We start from the raw sequence: 23,774 nt of genomic DNA on the forward strand, positions 1-23,774 counted from the left end.
TTTCAAGGTTGGATTCACTCTAGCCTATCAAATCATAGCTAGTGTGTCACCAACAAGCATTTCTTTTTTTAAAAATAAATTTTGAGTGCCCAATTATTTTTTTCCAATTAAGGGGCAATTTAGCATGGCCAATCCACCTAACCAGCACATCTTTAGGTTGTGGGGGTGAAACCCGGGCAGACACGGGGAGAATGTGTAAACTCCACATGAGCAGTGACCGAGGGCCAGGATCGAACCTGGGTCCTCAGCGGCGTCGACAGCAGTGCTAACCACTGCGCCACCGTGCTGCCCAGCAAGCATTTCTCTTCGCGATCTCCATGTCGTTTATTTTAGAGTCCTAAATCAATCCTTTGTCCCCTCAAATTTATTTATATGCTGCCCCTTGCAACATCACCCCAAGTCTTGAATCAACTTTCAAGTGCATGTGAAGCCACTGTTCTACGTGTCTACCAACACTCACAATCCTTCCACTGCCTATGTGCTGTCAGATTACTTGTAAGATATCAGTCTTGAAAAAGCTTGTCATTTCCTCCAGTTAAACGTGAGAATGTTAAGCCATGTTCTTCTTCATCTCCTCCACAAACTTCTTACTTGTTTCTGCCACTGCTTCAGAACGAACCAGACTGTTCTCAATCTTTGCAATCTTTTATCACCTTGAATGTCTGACCCCATATCCTCCATCCCTACATCTTTGTAATATCACTGGCCTCAACCCATTTGTTGCTCAAACTCTCACCTACATTTCTTTTTTTTTTTAAGTTTAGAGTACCCAATTAATTTCTTCCAATTAAGGAGCAATTTAGCATGGCCAATCCACCTACCCTGCACATCTTTGGGTTGTGGGGGCGAAACCCATGCAAACACGGGGAGAATGTGCAAACTCCACACGGACAGTGACCAGTGCCGGGATCGAACCTGGGATCTTGGCGCCGTGAGGCAGTAATGCTAACCACTGCGTCACCGTGCTGCCCTCTCATCTACATTTCTGTCATCTCCAGGTTTGATTCTTCCCGTTGACTCCTGTATTGCCTTCCATCTTCCATGTTCTGTACACTTCAGCTCATTCAAAACTAGCTCACTCATTATTCACGTCATTGTTGACCTGCATTGACTCCCTGTTCCCCAATGCCTCCAGATTAAGTACTGTTATTGGGAGTTGGTGCATGGTAGGAAATGGGCAGTGGAGTTATAAGTGACTGATCGGCTGCAAGAAGATATCTGACGGCAAGGATGGCTGGCCTCTGCTCTTTTTCCTTACACCTAAGGAAGCACCTGGTTTCTGCATCGCAATTCTCCTGGTCAGGATGGACTCATATCTGGAGAAATTATGGAAACTGATTTTACTGCCTTCTGACCCATGCTCATATTTGCAAAGTCCCTATAGGGGGCCAATGTGCACAAATTGTATGAGGCCTTTGGGTTACTGCGTAGCTTATGGAGGACATTGTGCACAACCTTAAAATTAAAACGAGGCCATCCAGGGGTGTGTTGTACGCACACAGAGTAGTGAATCACCGTGCCAAAAAGCTGTTGAGGCTAGGTTAATTGAAAATTTCAAAACTGGATTCTTGTGTAAGGGAATCAAAGGTTACAGAGCCAAGGCAAGTAGGATGAAGAAAATAGAACTAGGTCAGTTGTAATAGCTGGCATTAAATGTTTAAGGGAACAAGATGATATATTTATTTCAAGGAACAAGAAATCTGTAGGTATTCCAGTACAATAGCGCAGATGAGCCATAGTCAAGTTAAATGATAGAAGAGACTCAAGGGAGGCTGAATGGCCTGTTCCCGCTCCCAAATATGAGAAGTATTAATTACACATCTGACTTGATTACCAAGAAATAATCCAATGAATAAAACTGACCAAAAGAGCGATTACAAGCATTTGAGCTATGAAGAGAGGCTGGATAGGCTCTGGTTGTTTTATTTAAAGCAGGGAAAGCTGAGGACCTGATTGAGATGTATGAGATTTTGAGGGGTATGGACAGGGTGGGTAGGAAGCAGCTGTTCCCCTTAGTTGAAGGGTCAATAACTAGGGGGCGTCATCTTAAGGTGAGGGGCCTGAGGCTTCTAGGGAATTTGACGAAAATTTATTTCACCCAGAAAGTGGTGGGAGTCCGGAATGCATTGCCTGGGAGGGTAGCAGAGGCAAACCTCACAACCATTAAAAGGTACGTGGATGAGCACGTGAAATGTCATAATAGTCAAGGCTATGGGCCAAGTGCTGTAAACTGCGTTTAGTGTAGATTTAGTGTAGTTTTTTTTGTGCAGACTCGATGGGTCAAAATACCTCTTCTGTACTATAGGACTCTATGACTATGATTAAGATGAATTCTCTTCAAATGCCTCAGAATACATCAAAAGGGAAAAGTTTGGTCTGTTTCCAGACATTGCCTAAAGCCCAATGCGATATCATTACCTTGACAGCACTCCAAAGTGTTATTATGTTGAAAATTTATAATACTATTAGAGCAGTATTATTCAGTATTCAAGTTGTTTTGGAGCTGCAAGATAATAGATGAGAAAAATGATTGCAACTAAAAAATCAACTGCATCTGCAGCCAGCCAGTGGAATATGATGCTCAATTTATATAATTTTGGTATACTTAGAATGTTACAAGATTTCTGAGTAATGTCGAAACAGAAATAGGCTCTTTGGCCCACCATTCTTTTACTGCTGAGCTAAAAATATCTATGTTTGTTTTCATATAATTCCACCAGTGTAGAAGGAGACCACTCGGCCCATCTACTCTGCGCTGACCCTCTGAAAGACCACCCTACCGTTGCCAAGGCCCTGCCCTATACCGATAACTCCACCTAAACTGCACATCTTTGGACACTATAAGCTGCAATTTTGCATGACCAATCCACTTAACCCGCGCATCTTTGGTTTGTGGGAGAAAACTGAAGCACCCAGAGGAAACCCACGCAGCTATGGGGAGAACATGTGAACTCCACACAGTCACCCAAGGCCGATTGTAACTCAGTCCCTGGTGCTGTGAGGCAGCAGTGCTAACCACTCTGCCTCCCAGTTTTAAATGACTTTTTATGAAGCCAGGATAAAATAGTGATGCCTTGCCTAAGCAAAATAAGAAGTTCATAGGATCAAAGAATTTACAGTGCAGAAGGAGGCCATTCGGCCCATCGAGTCTGCACCGGCTCTTGGAAAGAGAACCCAATCCTATGCTTCCACCCTATCCCCGTAACCCAGTAACCCCACCTGACCTTTTGGACACTAAGGGCAATTTATCATGGTCAATCCACCTAACCTGCACATCTTTGGACTGTGGGAGGAAACCGGAGCACCCGGAGGAAACCCACGCGGACACGGGGGGATCGTGCAGACTCTGCCCAGACAGTGACCCAAGCCGGGAATCGAACCTGGGACCCTGGTGCTGTGAAGCAATTGTGCTAATCGCTGTGCTACCGTTTGCCCCTGTAGGTTACTGAATAGCAGATTTGTTGACTAAGAATATAGTTAAATATATTCCTAATGCTTCCAACCATACTTAGTTCTCAAGTTCTGTGCTTTTTTCATCAATAACCCAATTTATTGCCAATATTATGGGCAGCACGGTAGCACAAGTGGCTTCACAGCACCTGGGTCCTAGGTTCAATTTCCCGCTGGGTCACTGTCTTTGCGGAGTCTGCACGTTCTCCCCGTGTCTGCATGGGTTTCCTCCGGGTGCTCCGGTTTCCTCCCACAGTCCAAAGACGTGCAGATTAGGTGGATTGGCCATGATAAATTGCCCTTAGTGACCAAAAAGGTTAGGTGGGGTTATTGGGTTACGGGGATATGGTGGAAGTGAGGGCTCAAGTGGGTTGGTGCAGATCCGATGCACTGTATGTTCTATTATTAATATAATTACAGTCCTAAGTTGCCTCTTTTAAAGTTCGCAACAGCCACAATGAAATTGTGCAATCACGCCGAGAGTGCTGGGACTGATAGAAATACATAAGCTGACTACTCTCATCATACAGAAATGTCATAATTACAAGTGCAGTCATAAAAACATTTAAGCTTCCAGCTTAGGAAAAAATCTAATAAAATTCCATAGCAAACCTCCCAGGCTTACTACCAGCGGAGGAATAGAAGCGCAGAATATTTGAATCAAAATGGCTAGCTGCACTATTGTGACATAATCCAAAATCATCACTTATCATGCTCAGAAGGCTAACGATTTGTTATGTATATTATCATGTACAGGTTGAGCATCCCTTATCCGAAAACCGAAAAATTCCCAAATCTGCCTTTTTTGTTTGAGCACTCCACACATGCGCAGTATATTCTGAAATACGAAAAATTCCAAAATCCGCTACATTCTCGGCCCCAAGCATTTCGGATAAGGGATTTTCAACCTGCATAGCTTTGACAACCTACACAATGCAACCGGTGTTTCTTAAGTTCATGTGATCTCCAATGCTATGATTTATGAAATTACATTTTGAGCAAAATGTCCATTCTTTGGCTGAACAATGAGATGGGTAGAATTCTGCTCCATGCTGTTATCGCATATTCCAAAAACTGAAAATGAGATTGACATATTATTACCAGGACTGTTATTTCAGATCTAATAAGGTGAGACATTACAGTTGATCTTTATGGAGAACCTATATTTACATGACGTATGCTGTATTTTATAGCAGAAAAGCACACAAGAACCCAAGAGCAAGAAATCCAGACGGAATCAACATTCAGACGCCAAAGATGAAGTAAGCTTAACCAAAAATGCAAGGGGGCATGTCAAACTGTAATTATATCTTGTATTAGCCAGAATTCCATTTGAGAAAGAATTGTTAATAATTGCAGTTATTACGCAGATAAAAATGAATTTTTTTACTAAGGGGCTGAAACGACCAGTTGCGTGGAAATTGCAACTTAACAGACTGGCCTTGCAGGTTATCCTCCACACAAGCAGTCGTCTTAACCCATTTGTTTGCCTGATCTGTTGCTATACCCCTTTTACTTCACCCCCTTTAACCCATTACTTCAACCACTTGTCTAACATTGATGCTTCAATCAGCAACTCTAGTACAGTAGTCATTCCACACCCTCCTGAGTAAAGTAAAAAGTCTTACAACACCAGGTTAAAGTCCAACAGGTTTGTTTCAAACACTAGCTTTCGGAGCACTGCTCCTTCCTCAGGTGAATGTACTGAGGAAGGAGCAGTGCTCCGAAAGCTAGTGTTTGAAACAAACCTGTTGGACTTTAACCTGGTGTAAGACTTCTTACTGTGCTCACCCCAGTCCAACGCCGGCATCTCCACCTCCTGAGTAAAAACATCTCTCTTGTTCTCTGTCCCAAATCTCTTGCACTTCATCTATCATCCATGACCCCTTGTTCTAGATCCTTCAATCACCGGAGTAATCTGTTTCTGTCTACTCTGTTCCATCTTTACACCATTTATTCTACGACAGCTGCCCATTTTTTTTTTGTATTTTTACATATTGAGCAACATCCCTGACAATCGGTGCTGTATGCTCTTTATTGCCTCAAGATCATTCCCATAGTGTTGAACCTGAAACTGCAGTTAGTACCCCAGTTGTTCATTTAACTAAGATCTTATGCAGATATCCCACTAAAGCTTGAATTCAGTATTTGGTACCTCATGCCATAAAATGTAGTATTCTGTTAGCATTTTTGTAGCTGTATATATTTGAGTTTCTGTTTTTTATGTCTTGTAAATCTGCACCCCAAATTCCTCTAACTTTCCTCCGTTTAGAGTATGATTTTGTACTGCGCCACTTTTACTGATAACTGAATTCCCCATCATTCCATAACTGTCCTGTGTTGTAATTTCTTTTTCTACCTCACTTCAGCTTGTGATTCAACATGTATGGTGTTTAAGCATTTACTGTGTATTTATCCAAATATAGTCAAATCTAATATAAGGTTGTAATTGTTCTGTGCACTGTTCAAATACTGCTCCTCATGCTTAACTGTTGTTGTACTCTACTATAAAACATATAAATAGTACTAGTCGGAATGGTCAGCTGGATATATTTGAACTTGGGTATTGCACAGAGAGTATTTATTAGTTTATGCTCTGCAAACTTAGTTTTTTATGAATCGTGTGTGCCATTTAAAGAGTGCAAACTATGAAATAGAGTGCTTTTGAAATCTTTATGCTTTCTATGTCTAACAAAAAGAAGGATTATTTCATCCCACCTGATGTGTACAGTAAGACAGAAAAGTTGTCTACCATAAACCAAAATTGTTGTGTTGATAAAATGAGTTGACAAGCTTGCTCAGACCTATATTTTCCTTTGTTACATGTATATTGTTGAACACGTGCTAAGAATTTTGTCTTGCACGGATGGAAGTGGGAGGGGAAATACAAATTCAAATCTTAGTGTTTGTGCTTTTATCCCCACGTACTCAGGAACCAGAACCCGAAATTGAGGCTGTCAGTTCGAGCCAAGAAATACCTACAGTGCCACCCCAAACCGAGAAGGTTTCCGTTGCAACGCAAACAAAGAAATTAAGTGCCTCCTCACCAAGAATGTTACATCGGAGCACCCAGACTAATAATGACATCCCCTGTCAAAATATGTGCCATGAAAAGTACACCAAAATATTCAACGATTTTAAGGAACGCATGAAAGCGGAACATAAAAGGGAGACTGAAAGAGTTGTGAGAGAAGCATTGGAAAAGGTACAGACAAATTTTGACTCAAACCTTCTAATCTCACACAACCCTCACATATCTGCGCACCTCTTGTTATGGCCTCTTGTGCACATACTTTAATCGCTCTCCCATTGCGCCTATAGTTACCTGGGCTCTAATCTCTGGGATACCCTCTATGAACCTTTCTACCAATCCACCTCACTTTGCTCCTTAAAACCTACTTCTTTGACCTAGCCTTTGGTCATCTGACCTAATATCTCCTTAAAAGCAAAATATCACACCTGCAGGAAATCTGAAATAAAAACAAAATGCTGAAAATTCTCAGCAGGACAGGCAGCATCTGTGGAGAGAAACAGTTAATGTTTCAGGTCAGTGATCTTTCACTATGAACTCGATGGAGCACCTTCGGATATTCATTACTTTAAAAGTGCTATGTAAATACAAGTTGGGGTTGTTACCATTGCTGTTGTAGCTCTTGCTAGTCGGTGTTTCTTCTAGGTAGTGTTCAACATGGAGGAATACCTATCAGCTGAGGATGAGTGGTAGGTGATAATCAGGAAGTCCCCTTGCCCATGTTTTGACCTGTTGGCATAGAACTTCATGGGGTCTGTTGTCACTTCCTGTCAGCTGTGTACCTCCGCTGAGTCTGTCATGCTGGTGGGGCAGGACAAAGGCGATAGAAGAGTCTCCAACGTTGATAGTGTTGTGCCTAAACCACAGTGTGTCTTAACCCATATACGGTGGACAAATGACGACAAGTCTGTTTCATAGAATAATTCACTATTTATTTACTATCACACATACAACATAAGTTAAACTACAATGCAAGTTCGCACAAGACCTTAACTTAACTTCAGAGTGACGAGCAAGTACCAGACAAATATTGGCCTTAACTGTATCCCGAATCTTGTAATCCTCAATGTTCAGTCCTTGGTCTGGTCAGTTGATGGCTCTGGTCTGTCTTGAATTGGTCGAGTGATGATCTTTATCTTCGGCCGGTGAATGGTCACCATTGTTGGTTACAGCCCGGCGGTCTCTGTGTCATTGTCAATCAATGGATCAGGACCTTATCACCCTGATCGATCAACTAAAATCAGGGGACATAGGGTGAAGAGAGAGGGCAGGGAAAGGGAGAGGTTAGTGGGGGAGATTTTATGGGTGGACAGGAGCTATGCAGAGGTTCCTGATGAGGGACTACTCAGGGAGAGACAAAGTCTCCAGACAGAGTTCGACCTGTTGACCACAGGGAAGGCAGAGGCACAGGGGGCGATATATGAATATGGGGAGAAGGCGAGCCGGATGCTGGCACATCAGCTCCGTAAGAGGATGGCAGCGAGGGAAATAGGCAGAGTCAAAGATGGCAGGGGAACTACGGTGCGGAGTGCGGGGAAAGTGAATGAGGCTTTTAAGGCTTTTTACGAGGATCTGTATAGGTCCCAGCCCCCAGGGGGAAAAGAGGGGATGCGGCGATTCTTGGACCAATTGAGGTTCCCAAGAGTGGAGGAGCAGGAGGTGGCTGGTTTGGGGCGCCAATTGGGGTGGAGGAGCTGGTTAAAGGACTGGGGAGCATGGGCAGGGAAGGCCCCGGGGCCGGATGGGTTCCCGGTGGAGTTTTATAGGAAGTATGTAGACCTGTTAGCCCCGTTGCTTGTAAGGACCTTCAATGAAGCAAGGGAGGGGGGGACCCTGCCCCCGACAATGTCGGAGGCGACGGTCTCTTTGATCTTGAAGCGGGATAAGGACCCACTGCAATGTGGGTCATATAGACCGATCTCGCTCCTTAATGTAGATGCTAAGTTGCTGGCAAAAATGTTGGCCACGAGGATTGAGGACTGTGTCCCGGGGGTGATTCACGAGGACCAGACGGGATTCGTAAAGGGTAGGCAGTTAAATGCTAATGTGTGAAGGCTCCTAAATGTGATAATGATGCCATCGGTGGAGGGAGAAGCGGAGATAGTGACAGCCATGGACGCAGAGAAGGCCTTTGATTGGGTAGAATGGGAGTATCTCTGGGAAGCATTGAGTAGGTTTGGGTTTGGGGGGGGGGGGGGTTTATTAGTTGGGTTAAGCTCCTGTATAAAGCCCCGGTGGCGAGTGTGGTCACGAACCGGCGGAGGTCGTATTTCCGGCTGTATCGAGGGACGAGGCAGGGGTGCCCCCTGTCCCCTCTGCTGTTTGCATTAGCAATTGAACCTTTGGCCATGGCTTTAAGGGAGTCGGGGAAATGGAAGGGAGTGGTTCGAGGGGGAGAGGAACATAGAGTGTCGCTGTACGCAGACGACCTGTTGCTGCATGTGACGGATCCAGTGGAGGGGATGGTGGAGGTAATGCAGATCCTACGGGAGTTTGGAGCTTTTTCGGGCTATAAGCTCAATGTGGGAAAGAGTGAGCTCTTTGTGATCCATCCGGGGGACCAGGGAAGAGGGATAGACGACCTACCGTTGAGGAAGTCAGAAAGGAGCTTTCGATACTTGGGGATTCAGGTAGCTAGGAGCTGGGGGGGGCACTGCGCAAACTTAATTTGACGCGGTTGGTGGAACAGATGGAGGAGGTTTTAAAAGGTGGGACATGTCGCCACTCTCGTTGGCGGGTAGGGTACAGTCGGTTAAAATAGTGGTCCTCCCGAGATTTCTTTTTGTATTCCAATGCCTCCCAATTGTGATTACTAAGGCCTTTTTTAAGAGGGTAAGCAGGAGCATTATGGGATTTGTGTGGGCGAGCAAGACCCAGCGGGTAAGGAGGGGGTTCCTGGAGCGTAGCAGAGATAGAGGAGGGTTGGCATTGCCAAATTTGGCTGGTTGCTATTGGGCAGCCAACGTGGCAATGATCCGTACGTAAGTGGGTGATGGAGGGAGTGGGGGCGGCGTGGAAGAGGTTGGAGATGGCGTCCTGCAAGGGAACGAGCCTGGGGGTGCTGGTGACGGCACCGCTGCCGCTCTCGCCGACAAGGTACACCACGAGCCCGGTGGTGGCGGCAACGCTAAAGATCTGGGGGCAGTGGAGATGGCACAGTGTTGCGACTTGGGCCTTGGTGTGGTCCCCAATCAGAGACAACCATCGGTTTGTCCCAGGAAGGATGGACGGGGGGGTTTCAGAGCTGGCATCGGGCAGGGATTAGAAGAATGGGGGCCTGTTCATTGAAGGGACGTTTGCGAGCTTAGGGGCGCTGGAGGAGAAGTTTGGGCTACCCCCGGGAAACGCTTTCAGGTACATGCAAGTGAGAGCGTTTGTGAGGCGGCAGGTGAGGGAATTTCCGCTATCCCGGCACAGGGGATTCAAGATAGGGTGATTTCTGGCGTATGGGTCGGAGAGGGCAAGGTGTCGGCGATATACCAGGAGATGAAAGAAGAGGGGGAGGCTTTGGTAGAGGAGCTGAAGGGTAAATGGGAGGAGCAGTTGGGGGAGGAGATTGAGGAGGGGCTGATGCCCTAAGTAGGGTTAATTCCTCTTCCTCGTGTGCCAGGCTTAGCCTGATACAATTTAAGGTGGTTCATAGAGCGCAAATGACGGGGGTGAGGCTGAGTAGGTTCTTTGGGGTGGAGGACAGATGTGAGAGGTGCTCAGGAAGTCCGGCGAACCATGTCCATATGTTTTGGTCATGCCTGGCACTGGAGGGGTTCTGGAGGGGAGTGGCGGGAACAATATCTAAGGTGGTGAAAGTCCGGGTCAACCCAAGCTGGGGGCTAGCACTATTTGGAGTAGTGGACGAGCCGGGAGTGCAGGAGGCGAAAGAGGCCGGCATTCTGGCTTTTGCGTCCCTAGTAGCCTGGCGAAGGATCTTGTTAATGTGGAAGGAGGCAAAGCCCCCCAGCGTGGAGGCCTGGATAAATGATATGCCTGGGTTTATCAAGTTGGAAAGGATAAAGTTTGCCTTGAGAGGGTCTGCGCAGGGGTTCTACAGGCGGTGGCAACCATTCCTAGATCAACTCGCGGAGCGTTAGATGAAGGTCGGACAGCAGCAACAGCAACCCAGCGGGGAGGAGGGGGGGACATAGTACGTTGGGGGGGGGATTTCTCTGGGAGGCAATTGAGCAAGAAAACACTTGAATGATCCGGAAACTGACATGTACGGGGAGAATCCAATGTACAAAGTTCTGTATCTTATTGACTTGCCATGTTCATGTCTGGCTATGCGAGTTCTCTTTCTTTTCTTTGTTATGGGGGGGGGGGGGTGTAAGGTGGAAAATATTGTTGAAAAATTCTTAACAAAAACATATTTTTTAAAAACAGTAAAATCAGGGGCTGCCACATCGATTTTGGGGTGGACACTCAGTGGCCATGTCTGCAAGTGTTGGGGGCATGTAGGTCCTTCCAAATAAGGGGCGGGATTCTCCACTCCCACGCCGAAGTGGCCGCGCTGTCGTGAACGCCGCCGAGGTTCACGACGGCGCGGAACGGTCACGACCGATTCAGGCCCTGACAATGGGCCAGGATCAGGGCCGCGTCATCTACACGCGCCAGGCCTTGTTGCCCGCGTAAAGGCGGCACCGCAGAGATGACGCAGCCGGCGCCGCATATCGGACGTCATCCGCGCATGCGTGGTTGCCGTCCTCTCTAAGTCCGCCCCGCAAGAAGGTGGGGGACGGATCTTGCGGGGCCGCAGAAGGAAGGAGGTCCTCCTTCAGAGGGGACGGCCTGACGATCGGTGGGCACCGATCGCGGGCCACCCCACATTCCAGGTAAATCCCGGTGCAGGATCCCCCCTTGCCCCCCCAGCGTTCACGCATTGCCCACGACTGCAGCGACCAGGTGTGGACGGCGCCGGGGGGAACCTGCCGTTTTTGGCTGGCCGCTTGGCCCATCCGGGCCTCAGAATAGCGGGGGTGCCGGAGAATCGCCATTTTGGGTGTCTCCGGCGGTTCTGCGGCCCACGAAACTCGACCGGGCCGTTCCCGCCGCTTGGGAGAATCGTGGGAGGGCGTCGGACCGGCATCCCCAGAAATTTTGGCGGCACAGGCGATTCTCCCAACCGGCGTGGGAGTAGGGAATCGCGCCCAAGGAGCTTAGGTGCCACTGTGTCTGGTAAACAACTGCGATTGACAGGATAGTTCTATTGTTCCTGGGATGGCCTGAGGCCATTTTAGGTGTCCACGACGGGAAGTATGATTTTGAGTGTGACTATGAATCATAGAATCATGGAGTTTACAGAGCAGAAGGAGGCCATTCAGCCCATCGAGTCAGCACCAGCCCTTGGAAAGATATTCCTACTTAAGCCCACACCTCCACCCTATGCCCGTAACCCAACTTAACCTTTTAGACACTAAGGGACAATTTAGAATGGCCAGTCCACCTAACCTGCACATCTTTGGACTGTGGGAGGAAACCAGAGGACCCGGAGGAAACCCATGCAGACAGTGTTAATTACTGTGCCACCATGCCGCCCTAAGCCTGACGATCTCTGAGGCGAAGACCAGCGCATTTGCTTCCTTCCCCATCCAGAGCTCTGGAAGCTCTGACTCCCCGAAGACCGCCAAAGACGGACGGCTCCACCTCGACCCCCACCACCCTGGACATAGCCTCGAAAAACGCTGCCCAGAAATTCCAAAGTCTGGGGCAGAAACAAATCAGAAAATGTGGGTGTGGTGGCTGGATCCCCCGACACCGCTTGCACTCATCCTCCACCTCCGGGAAGAACCCGCCGCATGTGTCTTGGTAAGGTGCGCTCTGTGCACCACCTTGAGCTGCATCAGGCTTATCCCGGCATAGGAGGAGGTAGAGTTGATCCTGTGTAGCACCTCGATCCAGAGTCCTCCCCCCTTTCTCCATCTCCTCCCCCACTTCCATCTCGCCTCGTCCAGTGGGGTCCTAACCTTCTAGGAGTCGTTTGAGATAGCACCACACTTGTCGAAGTGGCTCTTGAACTGGTGCCTTGCCCTTGGGGTAGCTACTACCATGGTGTTCCTGGGATGCGTGTGTGGGGGGACCGGAAGTGGTGTGGTAGCCAGTGCTCGAAGAGATGTCTCCGTGCAGGCGGCCTCCTCCATTCGGAACCAGTCCGCCTCCGGTTCCCTTAGCCACCCCCTCGCCTGCTCCTCATTTGCCACCCAGTGGTAGAAGAGGAGGTTTGGTAGGGCCAGGCACCCCACGTGTCACCCTCGTCATAAGATGGTCTTGCGTATCCTAGGGATCCTTCACTCCCAGACGATGGCCATGATTAATTTGTTGATCCTGGTGAAGAAGGATTTGGGGGTGATATGCTAGGCTGTTGCTTGACTGGTCTGAGACAGTACTCCCAATTTAGACAACAGTCCCTAGATATTAGTGACTTTGTAGTTAGCGTTGACAGGACTGGGTGTGCCTTGCTCATGGCTGTGGGTGTTCTTGGGTTGATGTCAGGCAGTCTGTCTGGTTTTATACACAAAAATGTATTTTTGTGGCAGTTTGAGTGGCTTCCGAGGGCAGTTAAGAGTCGACCACATTTCTGTGGATTTTGAGTCATGTTTAAGGCTGGGACAGACAAATATCTGGTGTCTCGGGGAATTAAGGGATATGGGGAGTGGGTGGAAAAATTGAGTTGAAGCCCAAGATCAGTCTTGGTCGTACTGAATTGCAGAGCAGGCTCCATGTGGTCTGCTCCTCCTACTTGTGTTCTGCTGTATGGACTGGACAAGACAACAATGGCAAATTTCCTTTCCTAAAGAGTCAGATGAGTTTTTAACGACAATCTGGTAATTCCATAATCCCCATTTCTGTTACTTGCTTTCTTTCTGATTTAAACTATTAATTTAAGAAATTAGATTCCACAGCTGCTGTGTGTGGTTTGACCTTCTGCCTTTGGATTATTAGTCTAGGTCTCTGGATTGCTAGTCCAGTAACATTTCTTCTATGTTACCGTACCCCCAAAATAGATAATAAAATAAACAATGTATAGGAAGTGAAATATTGGGATTTATTTAAAAAGCAATTAAATGTGTTGATAACTAACGGGGGGAGGGGCCAAATGGCATTTTTATCAGATTTTTCTAAGGAAAAAAAAAACTTGCATTTATACCACACTTTTCATGACCACAGAATATCCCAAACATTTTACAGCCAATGAAGTACCTTTGAAGTGTAGTCACTTAGGAAACATTTTTTTAAAAAAAATATTTTTATTAAGGTTTTTTAACAACACAATTTTTTCCCCTTACAAACAAAATAACGCAAATTCTCCCTGAGCAAGATATATACATGGCAAGATGGTATATTTACATAGCTTTATACACTGGCTCTTGGCCGCGCATACCGTTTCCCCCCACCCTCCATGCTATCTCGTGCTCGTCCATCCCCTCAAACAGTCTCTCGTTCCCCCCCCCCCCAGGGTTGCTGCTGCTGCTGATCGACCTTCTTCTAACGCTCCGCGAGATATTCTAGGAACGGTTGCCACCGCCTGTAAAACCCCTGTGCAGACCCTCTCAAAGCAAACTTGATTTTCTCCAATTTTATGAACCCCGCCATGTCGTTAATCCAGGCCTCCAGGCTAGGGGGCTTCACCTCCTTCCACAATAGCAAGACCCTTCGCCGGGCTACTAGGGCCGCAAAGGCCAGAATTCCGGCCTCTTTCGCCTCCTGCACTCCCGGCTCATCCACTACTCCAAATATTGCTAGCCCCCAGCTTGGCTTGACCCGGACTTTCACCACCTGGGATATTACTCCCGCCACTCCTCTCCAGAACCCCTCCAATGCCGGGCATGACCAAAACATATGGACATGGTTCGCCGGGCTCCCTGAACATCTTTCACATCTATCCTCTACCCCAAAGAACCTACTCAGCCTCGCCCTCGTCAAATGCGCTCTGTGAACCACCTTAAATTGTATCAGACTGAGCCTGGCACACGAGGAGGAGGTATTAACCCTACCCAGGGTGTCGGCCCATAGCCCTTCCTCAATCTCCTCCCCCAGCTCCTCCTCCCATTTACCTTTCAGTTCTTCTACTAGTGCTTCCCCCTCTTCTTTAAACTCCTGGTATATTTCCGACACCTTGCCCTCCCCGACCCATACCCCCGAGATCACCCTATCTTGAACTTCTTGTGCCGGGAGCAACGGAAATTCCCTCACAAAAGCCCTCACCTGCATATATCTAAATGCATTTCCCGGGGGTAACTCAAATTTCTCCTCCAGTGCCCCTAGGCTCGCAAATGTCCCGTCAATGAACAGGTCCCCCATTCTTCTTATCCCCGCCCGATGCCAGCCTTGGAACCCCCCGTCCATCTTCCCCGGGACAAACCGATGGTTACCCCTGATCGGGGACCACACCGATGCTCCCATTGCACCCCTGTGTCTTCTCCAATGGCCCCAGCTCTTTTGTGTTGCCGCCACCACCGGGCTTGTGGTGTATTTTGTCGGCGAGAGCGGCAGCGGTGCCGTTACCAACGCCCCCAGGCTCGTTCCTTTACAGGACGCCATCTCCATCCTCTTCCATGCCGCCCCCTCTCCCTCCATAACCCACTTACGGATCATCGCCACATTTGCTGCTCAGAAGTAACTCTCTAGGTTTGGCAAAGCCAACCCTCCTCGGTCCCTGTTGCGTTCCAAGAACCCTCTCCTAACCCTCGGGGTCTTATTTGCCCACACATACCCCATGATACTCCTACCTACTGTCTTGAAAAAGCCCTTGGTGATCACGATGGGGAGGCACTGAAACACGAACAAAAACCTCGGAAGGACCACCATTTTGACCGACTGCACCCCACCCGCCAACGAGAGCGGGAGCATGTCCCATCCCTCAAAATCCTCCTCCATCTGCTCCACCACCCTCGTCAAATTCAGTTTATGTAGGGCCCCCCAACTTCCGGCCACCCGGATCCCCAGATACCGAAAACTCCTCTCCGCCCTCCCCAGCGGTAGGTCCCCTATCCCTCTTTCTTGGTCCCCTGTCTGTAATACAAAAAGCTCACTCTTCTCTACATTAAGCTTGTAGCCCGAGAACTCTCCAAACTCCTTCAGAGTCTGCATGACCTCCACCATCCCCTCCATTGCGTCCGCCACGTATAGCAGCAGGTCATCTGCATATAGTGATACCCGATGCTCCTCTCCCCCGCGGACTATCCCCCTCCATTTCTGAGACTCCCTAAGTGATATGGCCAAGGGTTCGATCGCCAATGCAAACAACAGGGGGGACAGGGGGCACAGCCGAAAGTACTCCGACCCCCGCCGGTCTGTCACTACGCTCGCCACCGGGGCGCTGTAAAGGAGTTTAACCCATCTAATAAACCCTCCCCCGAACCCAAACCTGCGCAATACCTCCCAGAGGTACTCCCACTCCACCCGGTTAAGGCTTTTTCCGCGTCCATAGCTGCCACTATCTCCGCCTCTCCCTCCTCCGATGTCATCGTTATCACATTTAAGAGCCGCCGCACATTGGTATTTAACTGCCTGCCCTTTACGAATCCCGTTTGGTCCTCGTGAATCACCCCCGGGACACAGTCCTCAATCCTAGTGGCCAGTACCTTCGCCAATAGCTTAGCATCCACATTGAGGAGCGAAATCGGCCTGTACGATCCACATTGCAGTGGATCCTTGTCTCGCTTTAGAATCAGGGAGATTGTCGCCTCCGACATTGTCTGGGGCAGGGTTCCCTCCTCTCTTGCCTCGTTGAAGGTCCTCAGTAGTAGCGGTGCCAGCAGGTCCACATATTTTCTATAGAATTCCACCGGGGACCCGTCCGGCCCCGGGGCCTTCCCCGCCTGCATGCTCCCCAAACCCTTACTCAACTCCTCCAACCCAATTGGTGCCCCCAAACCAACCGCCTCCTGCTCCTCCACCCTCGGGAACCCCAGCTGGTCCAGGAATCGCCTCATCCCCCCTTCCCCCCCCCTGGGGGCTGGGATCTATACAGCTCTTCATAGAAGTCCTTAAATACCTTATTTATTTCCATTGCACTTCGAACCGTGGCTCCCCTTCCATCTTTGATTCCCCCTATTTCCCTCGCTGCCGCCCTCTTACGGAGCTGGTGCGCCAGCATCCGACTAGCCTTTTCCCCGTACTCGTAAGTCGCCCCTTGCGTCTTCCTCCACTGTGCCTCCGCCTTGCCTGTGGTCAGCAGGTCAAACTCCGTCTGGAGCCGTCGCCTTTCCCCAAGTAATCTTTCCTCCGGGGCCTCTGCGTATCTCCTGTCCACCCGCAAGATCTCCCCCACTAGCCTCTCCCTTTCCATTCCCTCTATCTTCTCCCTATGAGCCCTGATGGAGATCAGCTCTCCCCTGATCACAGCCTTCAACGCCTCCCATACCACCCCCACTCGCACCTCCCCGTTGTCGTTGGCCTCCAAGTACCTTTCAATACACCCCCTCACCTTCCCACACACCACCTCATCGGCCAGCAGTCCCCATCCAGCCGCCACAGCGGGCGTTGGTCCCTCTCCTCTCCCAGCTCCAGTTCCACCCAGTGCGGGGCATGGTCCGAAACGGCTATGGCCGAATACTCCGTCCCCCCCACTCTCTGGATGAGCGCCCTGCCCAGAACAAAGAAATCTATCTGGGAGTAAGCCTTATGCACGTGGGAGAAAAAAGAAAATTCCCTGGCCTGCGGTCTTGCAAACCTCCATAGGTCCACTCCCCCCATCTGATCCATAAACCCCCTAAGTACCTTGGCCGCCGCCGGCCTCCTTCCCGTCCTTGATCTGGAGCGGTCCAGTGCTGGGTCCAGCACCGTATTGAAGTCCCCTCCCATTATTAGTCCTCCTACCTCCAGGTCCGGAATGCGCCCCAACATGCGCTTCATGAATCCAGCATCATCCCAGTTCGGGGCGTATACATTTACCAACACCACCCACGTCCCTTGCAACCTACCACTCACCATCACATATCTCCCTCCATTATCCGCTACGATAGTCTTGGCCTCAAATGACACATGCTTTCCCACCAGAATTGCCGCCCCTCTATTTTTTGCGTCCAATCCCGAGTGAAATACCTGTCTTACCCATCCCTTTCTTAACCTGACCTGGTCCGTCACCTTCAGGTGTGTCGCTTGGAGCATGGCCACGTCCGCCTTCAGTCCCTTCAAGTGCGTGAACACTCAGGCCCGCTTCACCGGCCCATTCAGGCCCCTCACGTTCCACGTTATCAGCCGGATTGGAGGGACTCTCTCACACACACACACACACACACACACCCCCCCCCCCCCCCCCCCCCCCCCCCCCCCTCCGGCCGACTAGCCATCTCCTTTTCTGGGCCAGTCCCTTATCCGCGTCTCCCTTACTCTCCAGTCCCCCAGCTGGGGGACCCCAGCCACCTCTTCTGTGTCCCGTTCTCTTTCGGCCAGTGCAGCAGCAACCCCCCCCCCCCCCCCCCTCCTCCTCCCTCCCACCCCCCCCCCCCCCCCTCCACCTCCGCTAGATCCCCGTCTAGCTTTTTTGCTCCCCCATATCCCTCCCGTAAGTCAGCTGACACCTGCTGACCCCGGCTTCCCCCGCCATCCCTTTAACCCCCCCCCCCCCCCCCGTGTGGGAATCTCCCAATCAATGTACATTCCTTTGTTCCCCATCCCGCCTTTTTTGCCACGCGCGGGAAAGACAACCCCGCGCTTCCCAAAGCCTGCCCCGCCTCCCATGGCGCAGCTCCTGTCATGGCCTTGTCCCTCTCCCCCAGCCCATATATCCTTTCCTGCGCGTGGTTGACCCCCTATGTACAACAACCGTCATACTTCAACCCTCAAACACCCCCCTCCCACACAAACCCTCAATTAGAGTCCAATTTTTCAGCTAGTATAAAGGTCCACGCCTCTTCGGGCGTTTCGAAGTAGTTGTGTTGGCCATTATGTGTAACCCACAGTCGCGCTGGCTGCAGCATTCCAAATTTCACTCCTTTCCGATGCAGCATCGCTTTGGCCCGGTTGAAACCCGCTCTCCGCTTAGCGACCTCCGCGCTTCAGTCCGGGTATATTCTGACCTCCGCATTGTCCCACTTACTGCTCCGTTCCTTCTTGGCCCATTTCAGGACCCTCTCTCTGTCCGTAAACCGGTGAAATCTCACCACCATCGTCCTTGGCGGCTCTTTTGCCTTGGGCTTCCTCGCTAGCACTCGGTGCGCCCCATCCAGCTCCAGCAATCTCGGGGGGGCCTCCACACCCATCAGCGTCTCAATCATTGTGCCCGCATATGCCGCGGCATCGGCCCCCTCCATTCCTTCTGAGAGACCCAGGATCCTCAAGTTGTTTCTCCTTGATCTGTTCTCCAGGTCTTTGAGTCTTCCCGCCCACGTCCTGTGCAGCGCCTCGTGCCGCTCCATCTCTCTGCTTGGCCCACGAGCTCGTCGTCGTTCTCACTCACTTTTTCCTGGTTCTCCTGAATCTTCACCTCTTGGGCTTTCTGGGTTGCTCCAAGTTTTTCCACCATTGCCAGTATAGGCGCCACCATCTCCTTACGCAGTTCCTCGAAGCAGCCCTTGATGAACTCTTTCATCTCCTCTCTGTCCGTGGGCGCCGCCATTTTGTTTTTTTCTTCTTTCTTCTCCCACTGCTCCAGGGCCGCTTTCCTCGCCGTTTCACTGCGAGTCCAGTCCATGCAGGTCTGTAGGGGACTTCCTCCGTGCTTCCCCACGTGTTGTTTTTTTTAAAGGTCCTTTGGGGCTCCGTTAGCGGGCCCAAAAGTCTGTTTCTGCGGGAGCTGCCGACTCGCGCGGCTTAGCTCCGCATCGCCGCGACCCGGAAGTCTCACTTAGGAAACATGAGAGCCAATTTGCATTTAACAAGTCCCCAGATAATCGCCCAGATTGAGTAATGAATATTAGCCAGGACACCGAGGATAACTCCCTTGCTCTTTTTGAAGTAACCCATGGGATCTTCTGCATATATCTGAGAAAGCACATGGGCCCTCGTCTTAACATCTCATCTGAATGCTGGCACCTCTGACAGTGCAACACTCCTCAGTACTGAATTTTGTGGGTTCAAGTACAGGCATGTTGGGCTGAATGGCCTCCTGTGCCGTATCATTCTAAAGTAGGACTGAACCCCCAATCTTTTGACGATGGAGATGACTGAGGAATATCTTCTGAGTGAATTAGTGCGTTAGGATGTATTTTAAAGTTTATTTTAACTAGTAAGCTTTCCAATGTTTAATTTATCAAGCATAATTAATTTTAAAATCTGTTGCTTTAGCAGACCAAATTATTTTGGGTTACTTGGAACAGTATTTAGAGTGGCACAATTTCACTGGAGCAGTGGCGTTTCAAACCTTATGTGAAATCCTCTTCCACTAATCGAGAGTGAGATCCAGCAGTCATAACAACGTCGTTCTTAGATTTATAATTTTGATAAATATGTAATCAGTTGTTTAACTAGAATAGGTTGAACTTTTAAATTTAACATAATCTATTACCAACTACAACTGTACCATGTACACAAACCAGTCCTGACTGGGGCTGGTTTAGCTCAGTGGGCTAAACAGCTGGCTTGTAATGCAGAACAAGGCCAGCAGCGTGGGTTCAGTTCCCGTACCAGCCTCCCCGAACAGGCATCGGAATGTGGCAACTTAGGGGCTTTTCACAGTAACTTCATTGAAGCCTACTTGTGAGAATAAGCGATTATTATTACTATTACTTTTGTTTCAGATTCCAGTTCACCAATGTTGAAAAACCCCCTAAAATTGCGATATGGTCCAGATGAGTAGTAGTTTTATTCCTACTTTATGTTCTGCCACTAAAATACAGAAAAGAACATTTTAAATAAAAAGGTTTTAAAATGCTATTGTCACTTGCCAATTTCCCCATGTTCTCTCTAATTCACTATTTTAACATATTATTTGATCCCTATGTAATCTATTTTAACTATTATTTTTTAATATGTTTAAAATCTTGCATGTTTTGTCATGTTGCATCCAGTTTGCACTTTCTTTCGGGAGATGGGCTTCATCTCTCAAGTGTGATTCCTGACTTGCTGGAAACCAGTTCCAAAGGATGGTTTTCCAGCCAATTAGGGGATTAGACATTAAAAGTTGAGGCTGTGGGGTGACCTGGCCAATCTTTGATGTCTGGTAAGATGTTCTTCCGTATATATATATATATATATATTTTTTAAGTTGCCGCTTAACACGAGTAGTTTGTACTGAACTTTCTTGAATTTTGCTCCTTAATGTCTTCAGCTGCGTACCGAAATGGAGGAGGAAAAGCGCCAGGCAGTGAACAAAGCCGTCGTCAACATGCAGGCCGAGATGGACAGAAAGTGTAAGCAAGTGAAGGAAAAGTGCAAAGAGGAATTTATGGAAGAGATCAAGAAACTGGCCACACAGCACAAGCAGTTCATCTCCCAGACCAAAAAGAAGCAATGGGTGAGTAACAAAATGATTCTGAAGCTATCAACATTGAAGAACTGACTTTTTTTGATTGAATGGGCTGAATGGACGATTTCAAAAGTCTTACCTTGACATGTAGGTTCAGCAATGTAGCACTCAGGTGGCCTGTTATTTTCATTGCCAACCAGACCTTTTACACTAGCCGATGTTATTTAGGCATCAGATCATGCTTTCGAGATTCAGTGCAGAAATTCATGTGGAATGATTTAATGTGAACTGCTGAAATGTTATACCTTATGAATCACTCATCCCAGTAACCTTCTTGCACAGATAATGGCACTATCCCATTTTGATGCACGCATTCTCCTTCCAGTTATTATTGACAAATTAACATTCTTATTCTCTTGTGGGAAATGCAAGTATTTATTTTCCCCCAGAACATTTTTCAAGGTCTTGAAATTCCTTAGCTCAGTCAGAGTTGAACCCATGTGAGATATATTGGTGACAAACACCGACTTCAGACCCATTTGCCATGCCATCGGTTGTATCGAGCACCGTTTTAGTAAAGTTTCCATCTACTCCACAATGATATTGGGAAGAGGTTGTAGTAACAGACGATAACAGTGGCATTAATATCACTCACCTCTTCAAAAGGCAGAAGAAAAGGCCTCCCGTGTTACCATGATTCTTGGATTGTACAGGATTACAAAGAACACGTCTCTTTCACGGTTAAAGAACTGGTGGCAATATTTATTTCTGAAATAAAAACAAAATGTTGGAAATACTCAGCAGGCCTGGGCACATCTGTGGAGGGTGAAACAGAGTTAACGTTTTGGACTTCTTCAGGTGTTTCTAAGAAGAGTAAATTGTTTAAATAGAGCTGAATCGGGAGGGGGGGGCGTGTTGGATCAGTCCAAATGCAGAACAGCTTGTTATTTTTGTGGGGTTAGATTTGGAATGGAGGAAACAAGCAGGGCTCTTCTCAATTCTGCAATATGAATTCAACACTTCATTTTGTAGAAAGTGGAATGGCAATTCTGGATTAACGCTTTTAGTCCTCCAAAGTCACACTTCTCAAACATGCAACATCGATCCGTACCAGTCTTCCTGTGGGGCCCCTCTTTGCAATGTAGCATGGTGGTTTCCAAGAATCTCTTCGCTAATAAAATTCAGAATACAAAATAGGACTAAATGGTTGCCTGCTGTTCTGCAGACAATGGACACGAGAGGGTTTAAATTTTAAAATGTTTCCAGTATTTGTTATTTTCTGAAAACAAGTGATTTTTTGGAGTTAGTTTGAAGTTAATGCAAGGTTTTTGTACATTTTGCTGTAAAGGATCACTTCAAGAGCATTCTCTTTTTATTTCATGAAATGTACTTGGAAATCAAACCCAACTTTATTCCAACTCCTTGAGATTTAAATCTGGTAACTGTCAAACCTCCGATAAACATTCCTCTCCTCGCTCTGCAGAACTGATGTAAATTCAATCACCAGCAGCAGTTTCAGTTAAATCATCCATCCAAAATGTATTTGGAGTAATTTATCTAGCGTCAGATTCAAAATATCAAGTTGATTTTGCTAAAAACACAATTTTATATTAATTGAAAAAACTTTTTACGATGTTTTGCAACTTTCTTTTTAATTCATGTTAAACATAGAACATAGAACATAAAAAATACAGCACAGAACAGGCCCTTCGGCCCACGATGTTGTGCCGAACCTTTGTCCTAGATTAATCATAGATTATCATTGAATTTACTGTGCAGAAGGAGGCCATTCGGCCCCCTGAGTCTGCACCGGCTCTTGGAAAGAGCACCCCACCCAAACTCAACACCTCCACCCAACACCAAGGGCAATTTTGGACACTAAGGGCAATTTACATTGGCCAATCCACCTACCCTGCACATCTTTGGACTGTGGGAGGAAACCGGAGCACCCGGAGGAAACCCACGCAGACACGGGGAGGACGTGCAGACTCCGCACAGACAGTGACCCAAGCCGGAATCGAACCTGGGACCCTGGAGCTGTGAAGCAATTGTGCTATCCACAATGCTACCGTGCTGCCCTTAAGAACAAATAAATCTACACTATATCATTTTACCGTAATCCATGTACCTATCCAATAGCTGCTTGAAGGTCCCTAATGTTTCCGACTCAACTACTTCCACAGGCAGTGCATTCCATGCCCCCACTACTCTCTGGGTAAAGAACCTACCTCTGATATCCCTCCTATATCTTCCACCTTTCACCTTAAATTTATGTCCCCTTGTAATGGTTTGTTCCACCTGGGGAAAAAGTCTCTGACTGTCTACTCTATCTATTCCCCTGATCATCTTATAAACCTCTACCAAGTCGCCCCTCATCCTTCTCCGTTCTAATGAGAAAAGGCCTAGCACCCTCAACCTTTCCTCGTAAGACCTACTCTCCATTCCAGGTAACATCCTGGTAAATCTTCTTTGCACCTTTTCCAAAGCTTCCACATCCTTCCTAAAATGAGGTGACCAGAACTGTACACAGTACTCCAAATGTGACCTTACCAAAGTTTTGTACATAAGGGAAAAAATAGCTGAATGTGTCCTGAGTCATCATCAGCCAGGTAGTGGCAACCTTCAGGTAATGCTCATTTCACCCGAGCTGCATTTGCTTCATAAATGTTTGGAATGTCACTGGATGATATCTGCTTCGTTGTTTGAAGCAACTGCCACACTTCAAAGGATAATTGCCTAGATTTATCAACTGAGAATTACCCAACATTTTGGGTAAAGTGAACCAGTCTGTTGTGTTGGGGATGCTAAAATTAAGTAAGACTCTTGACTTGTTGCTTTGCAGAGCCATTTTCATTTGTTGAATGGAGGTATTCTCCACATGAACACTCAGATTCTCTTCTGAAGACAGGGTGCACAAACTCCTTTCAGTATTCCAAATCTGCACTGATCAAT

General features: G+C 48.0%; 1 protein-coding gene across 13 annotated transcripts in view; it reads left to right on the top strand.

Moving 5' to 3' along the window:
- Positions 1 to 23,774, top strand: part of zmynd11 (zinc finger, MYND-type containing 11) — a 292,010-nt gene that overhangs the window by 264,135 nt on the left and 4,101 nt on the right. For 12 of the 13 annotated variants that reach the window (XM_072508249.1, XM_072508248.1, XM_072508250.1 and 9 more), the window contains 3 exons: positions 4,644 to 4,712; positions 6,383 to 6,655; positions 20,685 to 20,870. In XM_072508249.1, the coding sequence (XP_072364350.1) occupies positions 4,644 to 4,712; positions 6,383 to 6,655; positions 20,685 to 20,870 (528 nt within the window). The remainder of the gene's footprint in view (positions 1 to 4,643; positions 4,713 to 6,382; positions 6,656 to 20,684; positions 20,871 to 23,774) is intronic. The other variant, XM_072508247.1, reaches the window with a different exon arrangement.

This window comes from Scyliorhinus torazame, chromosome 6 (genome assembly GCF_047496885.1).
Source record: "Scyliorhinus torazame isolate Kashiwa2021f chromosome 6, sScyTor2.1, whole genome shotgun sequence".
Taxonomy (NCBI): Eukaryota; Metazoa; Chordata; class Chondrichthyes; order Carcharhiniformes; family Scyliorhinidae; genus Scyliorhinus; species Scyliorhinus torazame.